General features: G+C 41.9%; 1 protein-coding gene and 1 pseudogene across 5 annotated transcripts in view; one reads left to right on the top strand and one right to left on the bottom strand.

The window, feature by feature from the left end:
- Nucleotides 1-25289, bottom strand: part of LOC147054823 (unconventional myosin-XVIIIa-like) — a 116745-nt gene that overhangs the window by 29427 nt on the left and 62029 nt on the right. For all 5 annotated transcript variants that reach the window (XM_085915551.1, XM_085915550.1, XM_085915552.1 and 2 more), the window contains 9 exons: nucleotides 22470-22589; nucleotides 22209-22320; nucleotides 14587-14714; nucleotides 11632-11786; nucleotides 11353-11476; nucleotides 7587-7694; nucleotides 6586-6678; nucleotides 3606-3716; nucleotides 657-761 (listed from right to left, as the gene is read on the bottom strand). In XM_085915551.1, the coding sequence (XP_085771677.1) occupies nucleotides 657-761; nucleotides 3606-3716; nucleotides 6586-6678; nucleotides 7587-7694; nucleotides 11353-11476; nucleotides 11632-11786; nucleotides 14587-14714; nucleotides 22209-22320; nucleotides 22470-22589 (1056 nt within the window). The remainder of the gene's footprint in view (nucleotides 1-656; nucleotides 762-3605; nucleotides 3717-6585; nucleotides 6679-7586; nucleotides 7695-11352; nucleotides 11477-11631; nucleotides 11787-14586; nucleotides 14715-22208; nucleotides 22321-22469; nucleotides 22590-25289) is intronic.
- On the top strand, nucleotides 16300-18086 carry LOC147054825 (general transcription factor II-I repeat domain-containing protein 2-like; annotated as a pseudogene).

Genomic DNA, 25289 nt, shown 5'->3' with positions numbered 1-25289 from the left:
GGAAATAAGACTGGACTTATAAAATTGAAGGTTATACGTAAATATGCAAAGGCTACCTTTGTATTGTATCACGAATTGTGGTGTGTTTTTAAATAGCATCAGTGCAAATTAATATAAAACTGGTATAATGTAAAAGTTCATTTCTGCTGTAGGCGAGCGAGCCTGTAGTATGTGTCTGTCAGATGGTATGTTTCCCTTGTCTTTACAGTAAATTTAATGGGACATATTTTGGACAAGTAGGATTTTAATTGCTTGTCTCCTAAGATTGCAGTCTCGTGAGAGGCTGTCCACCCATCAAGTTTAAAATTAGACAACTACAGGTACATCTTCTTCTGATCTCCCTGGTTCCAAACAGGTGTCAATGAACATATGATTAAGCTGGCCAAAGATCTTTTATTTTAAATTTTTAGGTACTATATGGTATTGATAAGGGATTCAGTAGATGAATGAATGGAAACAAGCTTGTCAAAGCCAATAACCAAACCAAGCTGCAGTTATAGTCCGATTTAGATGTTCAGTAGAGACAGACAGTCATATCTCTCCCAAATATAAACATTATTTTGTTTAAATGTTTAATTTCAGTATGCAATATCAAAAGACGGAGTTTTACCCACTGCACATTTAATGAGACCCAATAATCATACATCAACTCATACCTTGTCCTGGGCTGACAGAAACTTTGACTCCATCTCTCTTTTCTCTTTGAGAACCTTCTGCTTCTCGTCATACTCCTCTTCAAGCTGGACTTCCATTTGTTTTAACTAGCAAAACACAAAAACCACAAAAATATTTACAGTACACAAAAGTAAATCAAGTTTTGTGTCATCAATATGTAAGTTCAAATTGGAATTTTGCAATTTTATCAAGTTTCATAAAAAAACATGGTACAACTTTTCACGCAAGCGCACGCACACAACCACACAAAAGCAAAAAGGACCTGTAGCGATAATCGCCAGTTGCCATTGCACACAACCCATGATTCTTTAAGGAACTGACATGAGTTCCTATGTTAGTGACTTGAGGACCCCATCCTGGACACGAAGAGTCCAACGCGCAACCAGACATTGCAGTCAGATAGCAGGAATTCCTCAAGTCATACTGAACAATCATTAAGAAAACTGAAGAACCACATGTATATATAATTCCAAGAAGAACTTTGAGATAGTATTGCACATGTGTTACATATTGTGTTTAATTTCTGATTATGTTCTGCACAGCTCCTTACCTAGATTAATCTATTTGAAGTAGAGTTATAATTTAGAATTACAATGTGCTATGTCCTTCAGATTTACTCTGATATTACTTGAACACTGATTAGATTTCAAAGCTAGTATAGTTATTATATGCAAAGTATAATTGCAAATTACCAAAAATATGACGGAGTCATCTAAAATCCGTTCTGTTCAAATTACAGTTATTTGAATAAGGGCTGGTATTGGGTTACAAAGCCTCTCCCAGCCTTGACTTGAGCTGGAGGCGGGGTCTGGGGTCTGTATGAAGCTGATGCCACTTCCTGTCTCTCATGCTCTTCAACCGCTGTTCAAAATCTTTTCAACGCTCTGTGGGCGTACCACCCTTTTATGACCCTCCAGGAGCCTGGGGCCTTGTTCCTTTGTTTCACTGTTAGCAAGTGGGTGGCGGTGGCCTTACCCTGTGTCCCAGCTGCCACGTGTCCTTGCTATTTTTGCTATGAGAACTATACTATAACCACGTGCAGTGCAAAAGCAGCCTTTTCTCTGTTCTTCTATTTTTAATTTTTCCATCAACTGTTCCCACCAACTACTTATCTTCCACTCCAAAACCGCTTTCAGCTCATCCATCCAAGGCAATCAGTGAGGGCAACTTAGTAGGGTATTGGTGCCTAAATTGAGTTCCAGGAGTTAAATTGATTCATGGTCATCCTTTTGAACGTTAACACAGTTTATTTTGAGTTGTTTTTATTGTTTATCTCGTCTATCCGATGACATTCTCATTCTTTGCTATCCTTTCACTGGAGTTGGTTTCTCATCTGCATGCATGAGAATGAAATTAAAAAAGATTAGCTACCAAACAAATGAGAAGTCATTGACATTTTGCATAATAGTCCAAAATCCTAACTTTTAAGCTTTAAGTGACATACCACAGGTGCACTTTGTGCCATGTTTAACTGGAAAGTTAAACTCCAGCTGGTCAGGAAAGACGTGGGTTTGGTAAACGGCTCTTTATTTAACAAAACAAGAGTTAAACGAGCCAACAACTACTGAACTTCCAACTGCCGGAAATGCGGACCAAACTCTAGCATCGATGATACAGGGACTGAACCGCCCTTATCAGTTGGTTCGGCACCCTGTACTCCTGAAGCACCCTCCACCAAACTTCCCGAGGGACATGGTCGAACGCCTTCTCCACAAAACACATGTGGACTGGTTGAGGGAACTCCCATGCTCCCTTGAGGATCCCGCCGAAAGTATAGAGCTGGTCCACTGTTCCACGGTTAGGACAAAAACCACACTGCTCCTCCTGAATCCGAGGTGTGATTCCTCTGTAGTTGGAACACACCCTCTGGTCCCCCTTCTTAAAAAGGGGAACCACCACCCCAGTCTGCCAATACAGAGGCACCGTCCCCGATGTCCACGCATTGTTGCAGAGGCGTGTCAGCCAAGACAGCCCCACAACATCCAGAGCCTTTAAGAACTCCGGGCGGATCTCATCCACCCCTGGGGCCTTGCCTCCGAGGAGTTTTTCAACTGCCTCAGTGACTTCGACTTCAGAGATTGGAGAGTCCACCTCAGAGTCTCCAGGCCCTGCTTCCACAATGGAAGGGATGTCGGTGGAATTGAGGAGGTCTTCGAAGTATTCTCCCTACCGACTCACGACGTCCCGAGTCGAGGTCAGCAGCACGCCATCTCTACTGTAACAGTATTGACGGTGCACTGCTTCCCCCTCCTGAGATGCCGGATGGTGGACCAGAATTTCCTCGAAGCCGTCCGGAAGTCATTCTCCATGGCCTCGCCATACTCCTCCCACGCCCACGTTTTTGCCTCAGCAACCTCCGAAGCCGCGTTTCGCTTGGCCATCCGGTACCTGTTGGCTGCCTCCGGAGTCCCACAGGCCAAAACGGCCCGATAGGACTCCGTCTTCACCTTGACGGCATCCCTTACCGCCGGTATCCACCAGCGGGTTCAGGAATTTCCACCACGACAGGCACCAACCACCTTACGGCCACAGCTCTGGTCGACTGCCTCAACAATGGAGCAAGGAAAAACTAGGTTCATATATTTTTTTCATCATAAGAGGTCTTCTGAGCCGTGCTTTTTCTGGCCCCTTATGACTTCTATGACCCTTTTGCCATGGGTGACCCTACCAGGGGCATGAAACCCCAGACGTGGCTCCTAGGATCATAAGGGCACGCAAACCCCTCCACCACTCACGGAAGGGCATTTTTAACTTTTTTTCTTCTACACTGCGGTACACAAATGAAGTCCATAACGTTACAAAATATAAATTAATAGGCGTAAAAAAATAAACAATCAGCATTTAGACAACTTGTTTATAGTCATGATTCTCTCACTCGCTGACAAATGATGAAAATAATGTATTATGATTTATTTAATGAACCACTTTACCTTTTTGCTGCATGACTGTCTGATTTCTTCGACCTCATCATCTTTGCTCTCAATATCCTTGGAATGGGTTTGACGCAGACGCTCCATCTCCATCTCAAGACGTAATTTAGCCTAGAAAAAAAAAGATTTTAAAAAAAGATTTAACACATGCATACAGTATCTGCATTTACAAGAAAGCAGGAATCAGACGTTTGACAAGGAAGAATTGACATTTTCATTTGTATTTCAAGGTACTATTCATCTTGAATTTACAGAAGATACAAAAATCTGCACACTACTGGTCAAATGCCAGGTTTTTGTGGCATGAAAAAGGACTCAAGACAAAGAATGTAAAATCCTTTTTCATTATCCTGGTAAACTACAACATCTATCAACTCCAAATTGGTCACCCAGGCAGTCACAGGGCACATATGGAGATGAACAACCATTCACACACATTTTCACACTGTCACTGAGTGGGAACTGAACTCATGCTGTCTACACACGTCTGGCAAATGCTCCATTGCACCATCTGTGACCAACCTATAACATGAACAAATCAATTGAATTTTTTTTGAGAGAGAGCGATAATGTGATTAAAAAAGTTTAACTGGAAATGTGGATTTGAGGAGAATTAACCAATGCCATTCAAACCAAAGTTTGCCACCCTGACAGTTTTAGCTAAAGAAAACAGCCAATAAGCACTATACTAACAGCACCATGCTTTACAGTAGCTGTGGCGTTCTTTTGGTGATAAGCAGTGTTGCACCAAACATTTGGGAATCAGGGTTACGTTCCACCTCGGCTTCATTTCAGCATTACACAGTTTTCCACATACAGTTGAATGGATTGGAGATTTTAAGTGTTTGATTTTCTTTGTGTCGAAAAAAAGCTTGCCATCCTGAAACAATAGCCTAAACATATACGTAATTCAGGTGGGACATTGTTGTCACATGTAAATAACAGCCATGACAGTACATTTTGTCTCTACAAGCGGCACTTGTCTTTGTCCTTGTCTGTTATTTATGCTTTTTTGAAATTTTGGCACTTGTATTCTTGCACTCGTATGCGCTGCTGTGACAAGTAAATTTCCCCGTGAAGGGATGAATAAAGTTCTATCATCATCACATGGCATAATTTCCGACAGCTCATGTTGCCGTCAACCTCTCAGCAGTCTCCATGACCAGTTTACTCCTTGGCTTTCCATCAATTTTGCAGGAACATCTTGTTAAGAAGGCCACATTTTCTCTTTCTTTTTCTTTTTTCTGTGTCGCATTATATAATTAATGTCTTGGAAATTCTTTTAAGCCCTTCTTCCAAATGATACATATTTTTTTCTATTTCTCACCTTGGGAAAAAAATGTTATTAGTGGAATTTTTTCATCCGGGAATTCTTTTGTTTTAAACAATTTATCTTGGTCTCATTCTTTCACATACAAAATATGGGAGAGGGTGTGCAGATTTCTTCATGCCCACTGTTAGTCCAGAGGACTTGGTTCTTTGTGACATTACGATGAAAATAGTGGAAAAACAAATAGGATGGATGGCTAGACTGCTGATATGTCATTTTACTCGAAAGTATTGGAATGTGAGCTTAAATCAATGGCATTTTTGTGCAGAATTTGCTGGGTAGGTTCCCTTCTGGATACGCTAGCCCTAACCCTAACCCACGGTGCAAAAATATGTACCGTAATTTTCAGACTAAAAGTCGCGGTTTTTGTCATAGTTTGGGTGGGGGGGCGACTTATACTCAGGAGCGACTTATATGTGATTTTTTTCACAAATTTTCAAAATTCAAAAATCCGCGATGTAGTGAAACCGCGATTAACAAACCGCGATGTGGCAAAGGATTACTGTCATTTGAACTGCAAGTGACATCACCCGTGCCGCGTGGCGGTTGTTTACATAAAGGTCAAAGGATTTGATCACGGGATGACGAAGATGACAAAGGGCCCTATGTACTACCGGCATCATTAGCGGCTTTGTTTGTAAGTGACACAGAGGACGAAGAGTTTGAAGGATTTAATGATTTGGAGTGACACAGAAGGTTTGAAAAACTATTATGGCGGCGCTCGGCTGGGTGGCTGTCCGGGGACGGTGGATGGGGCTCGGACATGGCTTTTACGCACGCCCGGTCATTCGCCCGGTAGTTGTTGGCTCGTTGAACTCTTGTTTTGTTAAATAAAGAGCCGTTTACCAAACCCACGTCTTTCCTGGTACTTTGTTAACGCTACAATATAGTTATATACTAGATCTCTGCAGCGCATGCACTGCGTTGTTGACGTAAAGGAGGAATTTGATCGATGGATTTAATGATTTGGAGTGACACAGATGGTTTGATAATATTGTTGTAATATGATAGTTATTTGAAATATACTTTATATATCGTTATATGGGTCTGTGGAATAATTAGAAATGTTTGACAATGTTTGATGGTTTGCGACTTATATATGGGTTTTTTCATTTTATTGTGCATTTTATGGCTGGTGCGACTTATACTCCGAGCGACTTATAGTCCGAAAATTACGGTATGTTAGATGAATATGAGTGGCTGTTTGCGTCTATGCATCAGTCCTGCCATCAACCCGTGATCACGCTTGGATGTGCTTGGCACTCCAATCAACATTTTATTGAGAACTTTACTAAAAATATATATTCTAATGTATTAAATTAGTTTTAGGTTCTAAGACAATTTCATACAGTGGACACCTGCATACTTTTAGGCACACATGGGTTTGCATGAAAGCAGATCCCACTCCCCTCTGTATATAGCAGGGGTCCACTGTAATTCAACTGTGTGTCAATTTGGTGGGCTTCTATTTGGGCATTAATTTATTAGGTTGTGTGTTTTCATACAAATACCTCTGAAATGTCATCAGAGAATTGAGATGAGTCTACATATGAGCTTTTGTTTTTTTTTTTGTTCTTTTTGTCTGTTTGTGCCCACCTTTTTCATATGCCAAATTACAAATGGAAATTGCTTTGTTGGTCTGTACTGTACCTGTTCCAACATCTGTATGGTTCCTGCTTGCTCGTCAAGCTCCTCCTCCTGGTCCTTTACCTTTGCCTCCATATCACGAAGCTGCTTCCTCACCTGAACAATTACAAAAATATCAAACATTTACTATTTTTTTTTTATTTTGTAATGTGATTGTATTAATTAAGTCCGTTTCATTTTTGTATTTCTGATAGAACCATACGATAAAATGTATGCAATAATTAATGATATGATGTAGTGTTGTCACAATAAAATGTTCACTTCAATACTATACCTGCATGAAATACCTCAATACCGGTACTGAAATGTTACCACGGTAAAAACTTAAAACAGCAGTAAAAAATAAATGAAACTGTTGGAATAATCTCAGGGAAGCCTTGGCCTGCCAGACCTGGGGTCCTCATCTTTTACGAGTTGACACCTTTGCGTTAACTAAGTTCTTCCTATTTAGCTCCAGGGATGTCTTTTGATCCCCGTCAGTTTGATGTATCCTTCCTGTCCTTATCTTATCTTTGTGTATTGTTCCTGTAAGAGGCCTTCACTAACAAGGAGCAGAGCTTCTTTGCATAGGTCCAAAGGAACTTCATTCCTTTTAGTTAACTGTAGCTTTGATTCATAGATTGTTGTTGATCAAAACTGTTTTTCGGTACAATGTCAAATCAACAAAGAATGAACTGTGGCCACTGGGAGCACCTTTAATTGCTATTCATTTGGATTTATTCGGCTAATGCTTGTCACAGATGGACTTCCGCCTTCGTTCAACGGTAGACACACTGCGCACCGTCCCCGTCCGTGTTGGAACACTTTGGCTGATTGTTGCTTCATTTTTAAGTACCGATATTTGGGGATTACGGTACCATGTAATATTTGCCAGCCAAAATTAGTAATGATGTTTGGTGCAATACTAATATAATATGATATATTCATTGATGATATGAAAGATGTATGATAAGACACACCCTTGTATTGTCGTAAATTTATGCTACAGTCAGAGCAAAAAAAACCTTAGCCAGTGATGCTTCATCCTTGGACTCTTGAGAGTTGAGATCCTGCAGCTCAGCTTCTAACTGGTCCAATTTAAGATTGACTGCACACACCTCCAAGTCCTTGTCCTGTAGAACCAAACGGAGCAGAGGCCAAGCAGGTCAGCATGACCATACAATACAAAAGAAAGGAAGAACCAGAAACAAATCACAGTGGACAAGACTCCTACACAGTTTTCATTGTCAAATTCAAGTCCCGTAATTTTCGGACTATAAGTCGCGTTTTTTGTCATAGTTTGGGGGGGGGGCGACTTATACTCAGGAGTGACTTATATGTGATTTTTTTCACAAATTTTCAAAATTCAAAAATCTGCGATGTAGTGAAACCGCGATAAACGAACCGCGATGTAGTAAGGGATTACTGTCATTTGAACTGCAAGTGACGTCACCTGTGCCGCGCGGCGGTTGTTTACATAAAGGGCAAAGGATTCGATCACGGAATGACGAAGATGACGAAGGGCTCCACGTACTAGCCGCATCATTAGCGGCTTTGTTTGTAAGTGACACGGAGGACGAAGAGTTTGAAGGATTTAATGATTTGGAGTGACACAGAAGATTTAAAAAACTATTATGGCTATTACGCACACCCGGTCCTTCTCGACGGGAGCTCTCTTTCACCTCCGTGGATGGAAGTTCAGTAGTTGTTGGCTCGTTGAACTCTTGTTTTGTGAAATAAAGAACCGTTTACCAAACCCACGTCTTTCCTGGTACTTTGTTAATGCTACAATATAGTTATAGTTGTTGAAATAAAGAACGAGGAATTTGATCGATGGATTTAATGATTTGGAGTGACACAGATGGTTTGATAATATTGTTTTAATATGATAGTTATTTGAAATATACTTTATATATCGTTATATGGGTCTGTGGAATAATTAGAAATGCAACTTACAACGGGTCCGACGTGAGCATATGCGGCGCATACGCGGCATTGTTTACATAAAGCACGATGGATGGATTTAATGAATTGGAGTGACACAGATGGTTTGATAAACGTGTTATTTATGTAATACTTGAATAACTCTGAATGTTACGTCAGGCCCGTTCTCAGCTCCTCGTTTGTGTATATGTCACGTTAGCATACCGTATCGTTTAGCCTGTTGTTGCTGGTTCATGACTGTTTTTGGTGTTGGATTTTGACAAATAAATTTGCTCCAAAACTGCGACTTGTACTCCGGAGCGACTTATATATGTTTTTTTTTTCACTTTATTGTGCATTTTAAGGCTGGTGCGACTCTGGAGTGACTTATAGTCAGAAAATTACGGAACATACATTTAAAAGGGAAGTCAACCCCAAAATATTCTTTGTAATAATATATTCGGTGTAATCTAACTCTTCGAAACATTATGTTTTTAGTGAGTTACAACAGACTGAATTAAAACGGCAAAATTCACCTGTACCCATTTCAGGAGTTGGCCATTTTGATAATTACCAATCATGGTTCTGAAGCCGAGCCGTGATTGGTTGAACATCATCCAAGGCCAGTGATTCCATCATTTTTGCCAGGGGTTGTATATACACATTTATATTTATAAAGGAAAAAAAATGTGAATTGAGCCGTTCAAAAATGGCTGCCCTGTGCGATGGATGAAAACAGGTGGATTTTGCTGGTTTGATTCATATTGTACTAATGAAACAATTCCAACACTGTTTAGACAAGGTTGGCTGCACAGAACATATTATTACCGTATTTTCCGGACTATAAGGCGCACCGGATGATAAGGCGCACCTTCAATGAATGGCCCATTTTAAAATATTGTCCATATATAAGGCGCACCGGATTATAAATCGCGTAAAATAGAAGCTATACTGCAACAAACTGAGGTTGACTCAGGTTGTGGTATGCATCCACCAGCCAATAACCAATGAGCCCCCTGTAAACAATCGCGTTTCTCAAATTATCTCCAATAAAATGATCAGAACTGACTAAAGTTTGATCTAATGCATTGGTACTGCTTACCTATGTTTCTCTTCCATATCGATGCGCAAATTTACTCGAAACATTTACGGAGCAGCCTATTTTGACATGAAATACCCTCGTGCGTATAGCAGCTATCACTATAGCATTAGCCACCCGCAAACTCCCATGAGTCTCAGCTTGCAGACTCCCATGAGCCTCAGCAAAGTGTAAACAATCGCGTTTCTCAAATGAGCACCTATAAAATCATCGGAACCGACTAAAGTTTGATCTAACACCTTGGTACCGCTTACGTATGTTTCCCTTCCATATCGATCCGTAGATTTACTCGAAACATTAACAGAACAGCCTATTTTGACATGAAATGGCCTCACGGGTACAACAGCTATTCAATGACGCCCCTTGACCACGGTTGCCGTAATGCTGGGAAGCGATGCGACCTTGTAATTTACTAGTCGTACTAAAACGTACTGAAACATTTTGGCACAGCACTGTGTACAACCAGTATGGATCAACAAATTTATCAATTGATCCATATATAAGGCACACCGGACTATAAGGCGCACTGTCGGCTTTTGAGAACATTCTAGGTTTTTAGGTGCGCCTTATCGTCCGGAAATACGGTACAAAGAAAATTTCTGCGTTTATTTTCCCTTTAAGCCTGCACCAAGCAAGCAAACATGGTAAATCTACCAAATAACTACATGGTTTATGCGAATGGTCCTGGTTTGTGGGCCACAATGAATCAGGCTGCAGAAATGAAAGAAAAAAAAACCCTACCAGTACTTCCAGTTTATTTATTAGCCGACGACAAAAGGTTGTTGTCGTTGGGAAAAGGCACAGTGAGCATTCAACGCAAGAGCCTATGGCCAAGAAGAAAAATAAAATCTATTTCACAGACAATACCAGAAGACCCATTTGAAATATGAATTAACGGTGACAGGTGATTCCCACGCACAAAGCCCAATACACAGCAAGCGGCCATTAAGTCAATGCCGCCTTCAAAAATGATTTGTCAAAAGAATGTAAGTGCCTTGATAGTGTCACACTTGGTGACTAGCTGCATTGTTCTTCAATATTGGTCAAAGAGCAGTGTATTCGTGTTTATTGTTGTACCATTACGCCCCCCCCCCCCCCCCCCCCCCCCCCCGAGATGTTTGATTAAGGTATGTACATAATACAGAAAATAAAACACAAAGATAATTTCAAACATATCAATTAAGAACCCGTTAAAGTCATAGGCTGAAGGACTAGGCTTATTATTGCCGAATCAATACTGTTACAATATATAGAGCAGAATAGCTACACAGTTTCAGATGTGATGTTGTGTTGTTTGAACTAAACCTAACTACATTCAGTTAGTTACAGGTGTAACTAATATTAAAACTACGTAGAGCTGTCCATTTGAGGAAAAACAAGTGATTGTGAAGATGATAAAACATTTAATGGGCAATGGGAACTCAATCAGAAGTAGAACAGAAGAATGCAAAGAATGCAAAGGTTTGGTGAGGACTAATATGTGAGCATGACGCAGTTATTTTAAGCAAAGGATTTGCAACTACATAAAGGGTCTTTCACTTCAATCTATCTAAGTCTGAAACATTTTCTTACGAACCCAAAAAGTGTTATCTTACAAATAATTATCTTCTAAATTATGTACTGTATCAGATCAGGGTGGGGTCAGGGCATTAAAATGAAGATCTCCTGTCTCGTAATCATCTTTTAACCAACCTAATATCCCCAATACAAAATATACTATTAAAACAAGACATGCAGATTGAGCAAGTATATACTTGTCCATACAGTACCTCAACCTGCTGTCTGAGACTGAAGGCCTCTCCAGTCAGCATATCTTTCTCTCGTGCCAGTTTCTCTCTGAAGGTCTTTTCCCTCTGCACCTCGTCCTGGGCTGCACTGAGCTCACTGTCGAACCTGCACAGAAACACAAACAACACAGATTTCTAACATGAAAAAACTAAGAAACAGAGTATGTTTCTGCTCTGTTGACATTTACAGTATGTGACTTGATTGAGAGACTGAGATTAGACAGTGGGAGTGCATTTTTCTGTGCTTGGGCATATACTGACTTCCTCTGCTTCTTCTCCAGATCATGGTTGCGGCTCTGTTGGCCCTCCAGGTGAAGTTTGGTGTCCTGCAGTTCAGCTGTGAGTCTCTGTGTTTTTTTCTTTAGCTGCTGGATATTTCGTTGTGATTCTTCATGATCAGCCTGTAGGTCACCAATCTATACAGACCCAATGGAAATAAATGCGTTTTACATTTGGCATAGTTGTATATTCCAATATTAGTCTCTGTGCTCTTTTCTTTAGCTGATTCTTGATTATCAGCCTGTAGGTTACCGATCTACACAAACCCAATGGGGAAAAAAATGAGGTTTACATCTGGCATAGTTGTATATTCAAATATTAGTACGAGTCATTTTATCAGGAGCACAACCATGCTTGGTCACTCCAAATTGCCCCGAGGTGTGAGTGCGAGTGCGGATGGTTGTGTGCCCTGCGATTGGCAGGCAACCGGTTCAGGGTGTCCCCGCCTACTGCCTGATGATTGCTAGGATAGGCTCCAGCGTGCCTGTGACGCCAGTGGGGACGAGTGGTATAGAAAATGGATGGATGGACTATTCCTGCTTTATCCATTTTTCATCAACCTCAGGTGTACATTAGAAGTTACATTAAGACAGCTAGTACCGTAATTTTCAGACTATAAGTTGCTCCGGAGTATAAATCGCACCAGCAATAAAATGCACAATAAAGTCAAAAAAACATATATAAGTCGCACCAGAGTATAAGTCCCACTTTTGGGGCAAATTTATTTGTCAAAATCCAACACCAAAAACAGACATGAACCAGCAACAACAGCCTAAACGATACGGTATGCTAACGTGATATATACACAAACGAGGAGCTGAGAACGGGCCTGACGTAACATTCTGAGTTATTCAAGTAAGTATTACATAAATAACACGTTTATCAAACCATCCGTGTCACTCCAATTCATTAAATCCATCGATCGTGCTTTATGCAAACAATGCCGCGTATGCGCCGCATATGCGCCGCTGACGTCAAACTTGTAAAGCATTTCTAATTATTCCACAGACCCATATAACGATATATAAAGTATATTTCAAATAACTATCATATTACAACAATATTATCAAACCATTTGTGTCACTCCAAATCATTAAATCCATTGATCAAATTCCTCGTTCTTTATGTCAACAACGCCACGCGTGCGCTGCAGAGATCTAGTATATAACTATATTGTAGCGTTAACAAAGTACCAGGAAAGACGTGGGTTTGGTAAACGGCTCTTTATTTAACAAAACAAGAGTTCAACGAGCCAACAACTACCGGGCGTATGACCGGGCGTGCGTAAAAGCCATGTCCGAGCCCCATCCACTGTCCCCGGACAGCCACCCGGCCGAGCGCCGGCCCCCGACTTCCATCCACGGAGGGGAAAGAGAGCTCCTGTCGAGAAGGACCGGGCGTGCGTAAAAGTCATAATAGTTTTTCAAACCTTCTGTGTCACTCAAAATCATTAAATCCTTCAAACTCTTCGTCCTCCGTGTCACTTACAAACAAAGTCGCTAATGATGCCGGTAGTACGTGGGGCCCTTCGTCATCTCGTGATCGAATCCTTTGCCCTTTATGTAAACAACCACGGATGACGTGACTTGCAGTTGAAATGACAGTAATCCCTTGCTACATCGCGTTTCGTTTATCGCGGTTTCACTACATCGTGGATTTTTTAATTTTGAAAATTTGTGAAAAAAAATCACATATAAGTCGCCCCCCCACCCAAACTATGACAAAAACTGTGACTTATAGTCCGAAAATTACGGTAATTATTGTTAATAAGTTGCATATAAGGCACTGAGGTTGCGCAAAACAAATTCTTCCTATTTATTCACATTGTGCAATTTCTAAAAACAGCAGTAAAATCCACAGCAAAACAGCGGCAGTTGCGGCAACAGTTTGATTCAATGTGTCCTCTTTACTCTTCCAAACAGAGTTTTGTCAGGTTAGAAGGTCACCAGGAATGAAAGCTTCGTAGTTATTATCAGGCAACTAATTTTTAACTGACTTGTGCATCAGTGATTCCTGAATTGAACATCTCAACTAATTTACTTTCGATTGAATGTGATTTAGCAGTTGTTTTTTTTTTAACAAATTGAATACATTGAATGCCTTAATTATATGCAAGGGCAAATTCAATTGAGATCCGTGGGAATGGGAATGTGGCCAGTTTGGAGGGCCACATAATTGTCGTTAACATTAGGTACAGAACCTTACAGATTTTTTTCTGAATGGTTAAACTGTGATAGAGACTCTTGTAGTACAATTTTTAACACTATTAATATTTATTGAAATAATTTATTGAAAAAACACTCACAGTTTGCGAAACTCTAAGCGCCATCACTGCTTAGCACTGAGTTTGTAATTCTGTAACACACACTGAGTGCTCAGCACTCGAGTTGCAAACGTGTAAAATCAACTCATTACTTAGACTCAATTTTCAAAAGATCAACACATTCCTTGCAAAACCATACATGTTTAGCTATTTTTACACTATTCTGCAACATTTTACAGGAGAAAATTATTTTAGATAGTTCACTGCAATCAGCCTGACCAGTAGAAATAAGCCACAGGGTAAGCTGTTCATGTGGACGACAACGGAGGGAAGCCAGAGTAAGATTTGAAGGGGACTGAGGAAGGACACGTGGAGGTGATCGACCACCGCCATCCACCACAACCAATTGAACCCTGGGTTGACTGACTCCTGGCTCCGCAGTCCTTAGCCTTGGGGTCCAATTAACTTTTACATCCGACACTGTTGTTATTTTAAGCAGACTGTCTTTGTTGATTGCTATGACTTAGATGAAGTTTGAATTTTACGACTGATTTAAGGTAAACCCAAAGGGTTCACTTTTTCTTGCAATGTAAATCAGTCAAAACAACTGCCATTGTTAGAATAGACGATGCCATTGGTGTGCCATTGTGTGCATGGTGCCATTATGTTCTTACCCTTCTCTCCAGCTGCCGTTTGTTCTGCTGCTCTACTTCCAGCTTGTCGTCAAACTCCTGCTGCAGTCGCTTCTTGGTAAATTCAATTTCTCTGATGGCTCTTTCATACTTCAGTCGCCATTCTCCCCCTGCCACATTACCACATTTGGAGTACACACTTCAGAACTGAAGTTTAATTGTTTTGCTCCCAATTGTAATTTTAAAAAGGACCCAAAGACAACATTTCTGAGTGTGCATTCTGCATACTGCTTGTCAAGATTAGGATTCAGGGGTTTAGGAAATGTTAACTAGACCATTTCACCGAATATGTGTGATTTGTTTTTGGTAACGTTTTGAAAACAACATTATATTGCTGTCTCACTTGCAAATCGGAATAATACTGAATAAAAACATTTTTTTTTTTTTTTTTAAAACAGGGTTCATAACCCGGGCGGCTGGGTGGCGCACTGGGTAGCACGCCCACCTCATAGTTAGGAGGGTGTGGGTTTGATTCCACCTCCGGCCCTCCCTGTGTGGAGTTTGCATGTTCTCCCCGTGTCCGCGTGGGCTTTCTCCGGGCACTCCGGTTTCCTCCCACATCCCAAAAACATGCTTGGTAGGCCGATTGAAGACTCTAAATTGTCCCTAGGTATGAGTGCGAGTGCGGATGGTTGTTTGGCCTGCGATTGGCTGGCAACCGGTTCAGGGTGTCCCCCGCCTACTGCATGATGACGGCTGGGATAGGCTCCAGCACGCCCGCGACCCCTGTGGGGACAAAGCGGTTCAGAAAATGGATGGATGGTTCATAACCCAAAAGGTCATTCCATGACATCACAGTTCCCAGGTCTCAAGTCTTAACCAATTGCGGCTCACCGTCAACTAGAGGCGCAGGCCCCTGAGCCAACCAGACCACCCAAGTCGGCCTGGCACCTTCACCAGTTTCGGGGTTTGCGTTTTTATGTTTTTTTAATATTGAACATTATTTCAAAGGGATTATCTATTGATATTGATTATGTCTCAATCGCAAAACAAATTGACACTGAATTATGTCTGGCCCCTATGTCAAAGGAAATAATCCAAACAGTCGAATGATGGCCCATCAAATATTGGGTTGATTTAACACGCCCACTTTGGGGTTCCATGCCCACTTTTGGGATTCAGGAGTCGCACACTGAATTTTGGACCAGGGTGTTTGTGTACTATATTAAAAAATCTGATTTAAATAACACTGAATCTATTGGTGACTTTAAACCTTCACACAGTAGTTTTTAAATATCTACATTGGTTCATCTTCAGGGGGCCAAGACCCCCTTGCACCCACCCCTATTAGTGACACACTTGGCTCATAGTGAAGGAGTTGGATAATCAGTTTTTATTGGCTCAAAATGCTGATGAAATGTGACTGTTGATGGGGTAAAAAGCTCATTCTCATCATCATGTTCCCACATTGCCAACTAATGGCCTAAAGTAGGGGGTCCTTAAAGGTAAATTTGTTCTGTAGCCTGGTTTGGAGCCTTCTGTACACCCCCCAGAGGCCTGAGTGACTTGAAACTCTAAATACAGTACATAACAGAGTTCCCTAATAACATAGGTGTCAAACTCACGGCCCGCGGGCCACATCCGGCCCGCCATGTAATCATATCCGGCCCGCAAGATAATTTTACATTACATCAATTAAGTCTAGCGATAACAAGATATAATGAAGATAGCCGTTAGCCATAGATACCTCTCATGATGCCGAAGAGAAAAGTTGATTCTGAAAAGAGAGCCCTTAATAATCGATGGGAGGCTGAGTATATGTTTATTGACATTGCCGGTAAACCCGTGTGTCTCATTTGTGGAGCCAATGTGGCTGTAATTAAAGAATTCAATCTAAGACGGCACTTTGAGACAAAACATAAGGATAACCTGAAAGACCTGCATGCAGAGCAGAAGAAACAGAAAGCAGAAGAGTTAAAGAAGACTCTGACATTCCAGCAAACGTTTTTACCCGTGCAAAATCACAAAGTGAAGCTGCTGTGAAAGCAAGTTTCGTCGTGGCAGAGGAGATCGCCAAATCAGCCCTGCCATTTATGGGGGGAGAATTTCTGAAGAGCTGCATGATCAAGGTGTTTGACATCTTATGTACAGACAAAAAGCAGTTGCTGGCAAATATAAGCCTGAGTAGAAATACAGTTACTGATTGAATTTGTGAAATGGGCACTGACTTCAGAGTACAGTTGAGTGAAAGAAGCAAAGACTTTATTGCCTACTCTCTTGCTGTGGATGAAAGTACTGACATGACTGATACTGCACAACTGGCCATCTTCATCCATGGAGTGGACTCCAATTTGCTCATAACAGAGGAAGTAATAGACATTAAATCGATGCACGGAACAACGACAGGAAAATACATTTTTGAAAAAGTATATCAAAGTGTAACCGTAAAACTGCCCTAGGACAAACTTATTGGACTTACAACTGATGGAGCACCTATGTGCGGTGAAAAAAGTGGACAAGTGGGAAGGATGTGAGTGAAGATGCAGGAGGAGAACGGTACTGGTGAGTTAACAGCATATTACTGCATCATACACCAGGAGGCACAATGTGGCAAAGTCCTGAAGATGGACCATGTAATGAGCACTGTAACACAAACCGTAAACTTTATCTGAGCTAAAGGGTTAAATCACCGGCAGTTTTGGTCCTTTATGCAGGAGATAGATTCAGAGTTTGCCGACATTCCTTATCATACAGAGGTGCGTTGGCTAAATCGGGGGAAAGTTCTCGACAGAGTTTTTGACCTCAGCAATGAAATCTGTCAGTTCATAGACAGTAAAGGAAAAGACTCCACCGTTTTGAGGGATGAAAAATGGAAGTACGAGTTGGCATTTCTGGCTGACATAACAGCTCATCTTAACGCCTTAAATCTGCAGCTCCAGGGACGTGACCACATGATCACTGACGTATGACGCAGTGAAGGCATTTCAAGTGAAGCTGCTTTTATGGGAGACACAAATGCAACATTGCAACTTGCCTCACTTTGCCCGTAGCCAAGTAATGTTGAACCAAGTCAGCACAACTGTGTTCCCCAAAACATACTTTGCCGACAAACTGAGCACACTACGCGCTGAAATCGCACGGCGCTTTAGTGACTTTGAAGCACAAAAAAATTTTTGTGTTGCTTCGCAACCCATTTGTTGTCGATGTTGAAACTGCACCTGTGCAGATTCAGATTGAGCTAGAGTGAAATGGGACACTGAAGGCAAAGTACGACACTTCAGTTCATTCACTCCATCCCTGCAACAATGCCCCAGCTCCATCTTCATGCGGCTCGAACCTTGTGCATGTTTAGGAGCACATATCTGTGTGAGAAGCTCTTCTTAGTGATGAAGATTAACAAAACAGCACACAGAAGTCGTCTCACTGATGACCACCTGCAGTCCATCCTGAGAATCTCCACAACACAGGACTTCACACCAAACATAAACCAACTTGTTGCCAAAAAAAGATGCCAGTTGTCTGGCTGCGATCAGAGCATATGATCAGATCAGAGTCATAAGAGCAAAGAAAATGAAAAAATTTGAATTGTTATTGCTGAAAAGCACACATTTTATTTATATTTCCAGGTTTTGTAGCATGTTCATATTTCTAACTTGTATAATTTTGACAGGAGACATTTTTAAGGAGAGCAAAATCTTTTGGGATATTTAAGTTTATTTTTTTTATATACGCTGTTCAAAGAAATTAAAGAAACACTTTGAAAACACATCAGATTTCAATAGTGAAAAAAAAAGTTGGATATCTATACTGATATGGACAGTTTAATGATAAGACATCTTTTGATGGAAATAAAAGTTTTCAGCCTACAGAGGGCTCAGTATATAGACACCCCAAAAATCAAAGTGAAAAAATGATGTGGCAGCAGAGTCCATTTTGCCTAAATTCAATTTCTGCAACTTAAAATTATTTTCAATATCTTGTGTGGCCCCCACGTGCTTGTATGCATGCTTGACAACGTCGCGGCATGCTCCTAATGAGACGACGGATGGTGTCTTGTGGCATGTCCTCCTAGATCTGTCGAAGGGCATCAGTGAGCTCCTGTAAAGTCTGAGGAGCAACCTGGCGGCGTCTGATGGACCGAAACATGTCCCAGAAGTGTTCTATTGGGTTTAGATCAGATGATCGTGAGGGCCATTCAATTGTGTAAATTCCTTCATCCTCCAGATACAGTCTGCATACTCTTGCCACATGAGGCCAGGCATTGTCGTGGATCAGGAGGAACCCAGGACCTACTGCACCAGCGTAGGGTCTGACCATGGGTGCAAGGATTTCATCCCAATATTTAATGGCAGTCAGACTGCCGTTCTCAAGCCTGTAAAGGTCTGTTCGTCCCTCCATGGAAATGCCTCCCCAGACCATCACTGACCCACCACAGAACCAATCATGCTGAATGATGTTGCAGGCAGCATAGAGCTCTTCTTGGCTTCTCCAGACTCTTTCACGTCTATCACAGGTGCTCAGGGTAAACCTGCTCTCATCTGTGAAAAGCCCAGGGCGCCAGTGGCGGACTTGCCAATTCTGGTGTTCTATGGCAAATGCCAATCGAGCTCCACGGTGCTGAGCAGTGAGCACAGGGCATGCTACAGGCCGTCGTGCCCTGAGGCCACCCTCGTAAAGTCTGTTTCTGACTGTTTGGGCAAAAACTTTCACACCAGTAGCCTGCTGAAGGTCATTTTGTAGGGCTCGGGCAGTGCTCAACCTGTTCCTCCTTGCACAAAGCAGCGGATATCGGCCCTGCTGATGGGATGAGGACCGTCTACGGCCCTGTGCAGCTCTCCGAGAGTAACTGCCTGCCTCCTAGAATCTCCTCCATGCTCTGGAGATTGTACTGGGAGACACATCAAATCTTCTTGCAACAGCACGCATGGATGTGCCATCCTGGAGGAGTTGGACAATCTGTGCAACTTCAGTCGGGTTAAAAAATCGCCTCATGCTCCCAGTCATGATAATGACTCTAGCTAAAGCCAACACTTGTGGAAAAACAGTCAAAAAAGATCAAGAGGGAGGAATTTGAAATGGCCTCCACCTGCAAAACCAGTCCTGTTTTGGGGACCATCTCGTTGCCCCTCTAGTGCACCTGTTGTTAATTCCATCAACACCAATGCAGCTGAAAGTGATTAACAACCCCCTCTGCCACGTACCTGACCAAAACCTTATCAGAAAAGTGTAATTGAATTCATGCCATACCCTGATAAAAAAAAAAAACTGTTTCTTTAATTTTTTTGAGCAGTGTACATTGACATAGGAGCAAAGGAATTTGAATGTTATTTTTTATTTTACCAGCTCAGTGGTCTAGTGGTAGAGTGTCTGCCCTGAGACTGGAAGATTGTGGGTTCAAACCCCAGCTGGGTCATACCAAAGACTATAAAAATTGGACCCCTGCTTGGCACTCAGCATTAAGGGTTGGAATTGGGGGGTTAGATCACCAAATGATTCCCGAGCGCGGCACCACTGCTGCTCACTGCTCCCCTCTCCCCCAGGGGATGGATCAAAATCACATGGTGATGGGTTAAATGCAGAGGACAAATTTCACCACACCCAAATGTGTGTGTGACGATGATCATTGGGGACTTATTTTAATGTTAAGTTGTTTCAGTTAAGTTCCAAGTTGTAAAATTTAACAAGATATTTTCATGGTGAGCAAAATATTAAATATAAGTTATTTAAGGTTTAAGTTTGTTTCAGAATAATATTCCTGTCTGTTTTCAATTCATATTTATGTTCCAAAAACATTTAGTTTGTGTGTTCAATAAATGTTTATCATGTTTGGCCCGTGACCTAAAGTGTGTTTTGAATTTTGGCCCCTAGTGCAATTGAGTTTGACACCTCTGCCTAATAAGATGCTAAATCAGTTGAAACCCCAGCAACTCAAAACATTTCCAAGATATGGGCCCCCAAAATGTACACAAAATGTAATATATAATTTTAAAAAATGTACTTTTACAAGGTTAACTGCTCTAAAAATATTACAGCTATGCTATTTTTAAGCACATAATCTGATAGACGGGGCCAGAATACACGGATACAGTGATTCCTCGCCACTTCATGCTTCACCTTTTGCGAATGCACTACTTCGCGGGTTTATAAGTGATGGGAGAACGGTGTTTAAATACGTGCTATCAGTGTGTATTTAAATGCCGGGGCGTGCCTTTGAGCAATGTGCGTCACTGCGGACAAGCGTGGGAAGCATGGCAGCCAGCCTCTCACGAACGAGGCAGGACAACCATGTGCAGCACGGACTGTTTATTGAGGGAATGTAAAAAGAGGGAAAGGGTAAAAGGGAGGCTGGAATGCCAGCAGAGCAGGTAGATGAGGCGACTGATGAGCCTGTCAGCGAGCTCGCGTCATGCGTTGTAGTGGCACACAGAGGATCAGGCAAACGGGAATCAGATGGTAGGCGTGTGTGTTTCAAAGCAGACAAAACAGCCAGGACTGACCGGTGGACGGCGTCTATCTACACGCCCTAATCAGCGGTTAACACAGGAAGGTGGTGGCAATCAGCACCGATCCGCACGAGCAGTTCTGTACTGGTGACACGCGACCCCAAGGTGTAGCGCGGAGGGCGCGTCAGCCACCCAGCAGGGCGATAGCGGTGACGTGACACAGCCGTGCACGCAGGAAAAATGCACCGCCATGCAGAAAGAATCGGGACAGCGACCAGCAATAAGCGCTCATAGTGCAGGGCATGCTTCACAGAGGACAAGCGCACTGCGCTTATTCCAAGACCCTCCACAATAGGCGAAAATCTGCAATGTGGGGTCAATAGTTTCACGATATCCGCACAAGACTTTTATAATTTAATTTTTAAACACTTTATTGTATCTTTAAACACATTTGAAACATTTTAAAGTTAAACTGACTTTTAGAAAAAAAATGTAGGGCTTCACTAAAACTCAAAGTAACAAAAAACTACCGTAAACATTTCACGGCTCCGCTCTGCTCTTGCCTTGCTGGCCGGCTGACGCGCTCTCACATTGGTCCACGGGGGGCTTATATCCAAGGCGAAGCTACACGCGCTAATCAGTGCTGATGGCTGCCACCTGTGCCTTTGCTAATTAGGGTGTGTAATTAAACCCGCAAGTCCGTCAATCTGCGTTGCTTTGTCTCCCTCAATACACATATGCCTGCCAAGTGGTTCTGCTATGCCACCTGATTCCCATTAGCCTGATCCGCTGTAAAGTGCAATGCCTATTTCCTGATTCACTGTTGAGCAAAAGTCTGTTTTTATCTGTCTGTTTTTTTTTTTTAGCCTGTTATCCTAATTAAAGTGACATTTGAAAAGCATGTTTAGAAGCTGGACAAGCAAATTGTATTCGAGCAAAGAATCTTGAAACGTTTGATTAATTATAATTTTACTGAAAAGTACCATTCAGCTTTATATTTTCTTTTTTTGCAGCTATTTTAGGGTATTTTATTTTAAATAATTAAAATCATACTCATGTCCAAAAATGATTAAACAAAGAAAGTTTAGCCAATGTTTGTTGATTAGCATAAAGGATTTGGCAAATACATGCCCATACAATGCGAACTAGCATCAGTTCAACACAAACATGAGTCTGAGTCTCAACTCTTGCATTTTGTGCTTGTCTAGGAAAAAGTCTTACCTGATTCATCATCATCCAACACTCCATTGAGTTCAGAGGCCCTGATTAGACGAGCCTCCATCACTTCCATCTCCATGAATTCCATTTGTTTCTTCATGTCGTCAAACTGGACCTAATAACGTACGTGAAAGCAAAAGATTGCTCTGAGCACAAGCTTAACAAGCGAAAGTAACAAAATCTTAACGCGAAAGTAACGAAATACCAACATGTGCGTGCATGCGTGTGCATGCTATGTGCGTGCGTGTGCATATGCGTATCTACCTGCAGGTCCTTCATGTCCTTCTCAAGACGGAGTCTCTCAGATGTTTCAGTTTCCAGTAGCTGAGAGGCAGACTCCCCTGTATTCCGTTCATCAGTCAACTCTGATGATAGCTCAGTGATCTGATAATATCAACACACACACACACACACACACACACACACACACACACACACACACACTTTTTTCCACAAATCTACCAAATATGATCATAAATCTTGGTTATCACATATCCACAGTTTGTTATATTACATTATTTTGTATGTCGTAGCTCCAGTGGCTATAACCCCTGTTGAAATGCCAGGTTTTTGTTATCCCAACAAAAATTAAACCAAGATAAATTATTGAACAAAAAAATCCACCATTATATTCAACTGGATGACTCAACTGAGAATACAAAATGAAAGACTTCAGAGACTTTGGCAATGTGGGTGGAGGCACGTGTGCTCATTAGCGATTTGCAAATCTCATCTGCATGCATGAGAATGAAATTAAAAAAGATTAGCTACCAAACAAATGAGAAGTCATTGACATTTTGCATAATAGTCCAAAATCCTAACTTTTAAGCTTTAAGTGACATACCACAGGTGCACTTTGTGCCATGTTTAACTGTTCGAAATTGTATTTATAGGCTTGAACGTTGGTGTAAAAAACACCACTAGAACTGGGTAATGCTAACAACCTTCCGATCTAATGCGCATAACAATAGATGCATATACTGTAATTTTTGGACTATAAGTCGCACCAGCCATAAAATGCACAATAAAGTGAAAAAAAACCAACAATATACCGTAATTTTCGGAGTATAAGTCGCTCAGAAGTACAAGTCGCACCAGCCATAAAATGCACAATGAAGTGAAAAATAAAAACATATATAAGTCGCACCGGAGTATAAGTCGCACTTTTGGAGAAAATTTATTTGTCAAAATCCAACACCAAAAACAGATATGAACCAGCAACAACAGGCTAAACGATACGGTATGCTAACGTGACATATACACAAACGAGGAGCTGAGAACGGGCCTGACGTAACATTCAGAGTTATACAAGTAAGTATTACATAAATAACACGTTTATAAAACCATCTGTGTCACTCCAATTCATTAAATCCATCCATCATGCTTTATGTAAACAATGCCGCGTATGCGCCGCGCCGCTGACATCGGACTCGTTGTGATTTGCATTTCTAATTATTCCACAGACCCATATAACGATATATAATGTATATTTCAAACACCTATCATATAACAACAATATTATCAAACCATCTGTGTCACTCCTAATCATTAAATCCATCAATCAAATTCCTCGTCCTTTATGTCAACAACGCCGCGCACGCGCCGCACAGATCTAGTATACAACTAGATTGTAGCATTAACAAAGTCGAGGAAAGACGTGGGTATGGTAAACGGCTCTTTATTTAACAAAACAAGAGTTCAACGAGCCAACAACTACTGAACTGTAACGATAAAAACATATACAAGTTGCTACACAAAATAAAATATATCAAATAACTATAACATAAATACGTTTTTCAAACCTTGTGTCACTCCAAATCATTAAATCCTTCAAACGTGGGGCCCTTCGTCATCTTCGGCCTCCCGTGGTCGAATCCTTTGTCCTTTATGTAAACAACCGCGGCACGGCACCGGTGGCGTCACTTGCCGTTCAAATGACAGTAATCCCTTGCTACATCGCGGTTCGTTTATCGCGGTTTCACTACATCGCGGATTTTTGAATTTTGAAAATTTGTGAAAAAAATCACATATAAGTGGCTCCTGAGTGTAAATTGCCCCCCCACCCAAACTATTAAAAAACCCACGACTTATAGTCCGAAAATTACGGTAGATGGCGGCGCGTGCACAAGCAGCAACCTCCCTCTGTCCCAACCGAACGGTGTTTTGTTCGTCTAAGAAGTGTTTGTCCGACAGTTTTACGTGTTCGTCTCGTCTTACTACGTCGTGCCACCAGTACGGCAGGCAGGATTTACTCGACATCGGCAAAAGCGAGTTTTGAAGCGTTCTGGACTTTGATACGGAGACATTAAAGGAACTCTGATTACTCCGGCCTGAAACTACGCCGGGCTCGCCTGCTACTCCTCCCCCGGATAGGAAGCGTCGGAAGCGGTGTGCGAGGAGGCAGAAGAGGGGCAAGCGCGGAGGTTAACCCGACTCGCCCGGCCATACTTTCCATTCTTCTGGTGAATGTTCGATCGCTGGACAACAAAATGGATTACGTTCGACTGCTGCGATCTACAAAACAGACAGTGAGTAACTGCTGTGTGCTCGTGTTCACTGACACTTGGTTGACTGTCAACATTCCAGACTCTGCTGTACATCTGGAGCGGCTAACATGCTATCGTGCGGACCGCGCCATTGTGGAGGGTAAAAAATCGCGTGGGGGTGGAATCTGTGTCTACATACGTGACGAATGGTGCCGGGACGCTGTAGTTGTATGCAGGCACTGCTTGGCACTGGTGGAGTTTGTAATCATTAAGTGCCGTCCTTTTTACCTGCCAAGGGAAATTACAGCGATTCTGCTGGTCGTGGTATACATCCCGCCTTCCAACATTGAAAGCGACAGGATCACTGTGACAGGTGAACTGTACCAGGCTGTCAGTGAACAACAGACGGCGCACCCTGACGGTTTCACCATCTTCGCTGGGGATTTTAATCATGCAGACCTAAAGTCTGTTTTTCTAAAGCGACACCAGCATGTTAATTTTCCAACACGTGGTCTTCCTGGACCTGGTCTACACTACACATAAAGGAGCTTTCAAAGCCACCCCCGGCCCCCACATTGGACTTTATGACCATATATCA

The sequence above is a fragment of the Syngnathus leptorhynchus genome, chromosome 7, assembly GCF_054491065.1.
Source record: "Syngnathus leptorhynchus isolate UIUO chromosome 7, UIUO_Slep, whole genome shotgun sequence".
Taxonomy (NCBI): domain Eukaryota; kingdom Metazoa; phylum Chordata; class Actinopteri; order Syngnathiformes; family Syngnathidae; genus Syngnathus; species Syngnathus leptorhynchus.
Note: the sequence above shows the minus strand (reverse complement) of the source record. Positions and strands in the feature narration are given on the sequence as shown.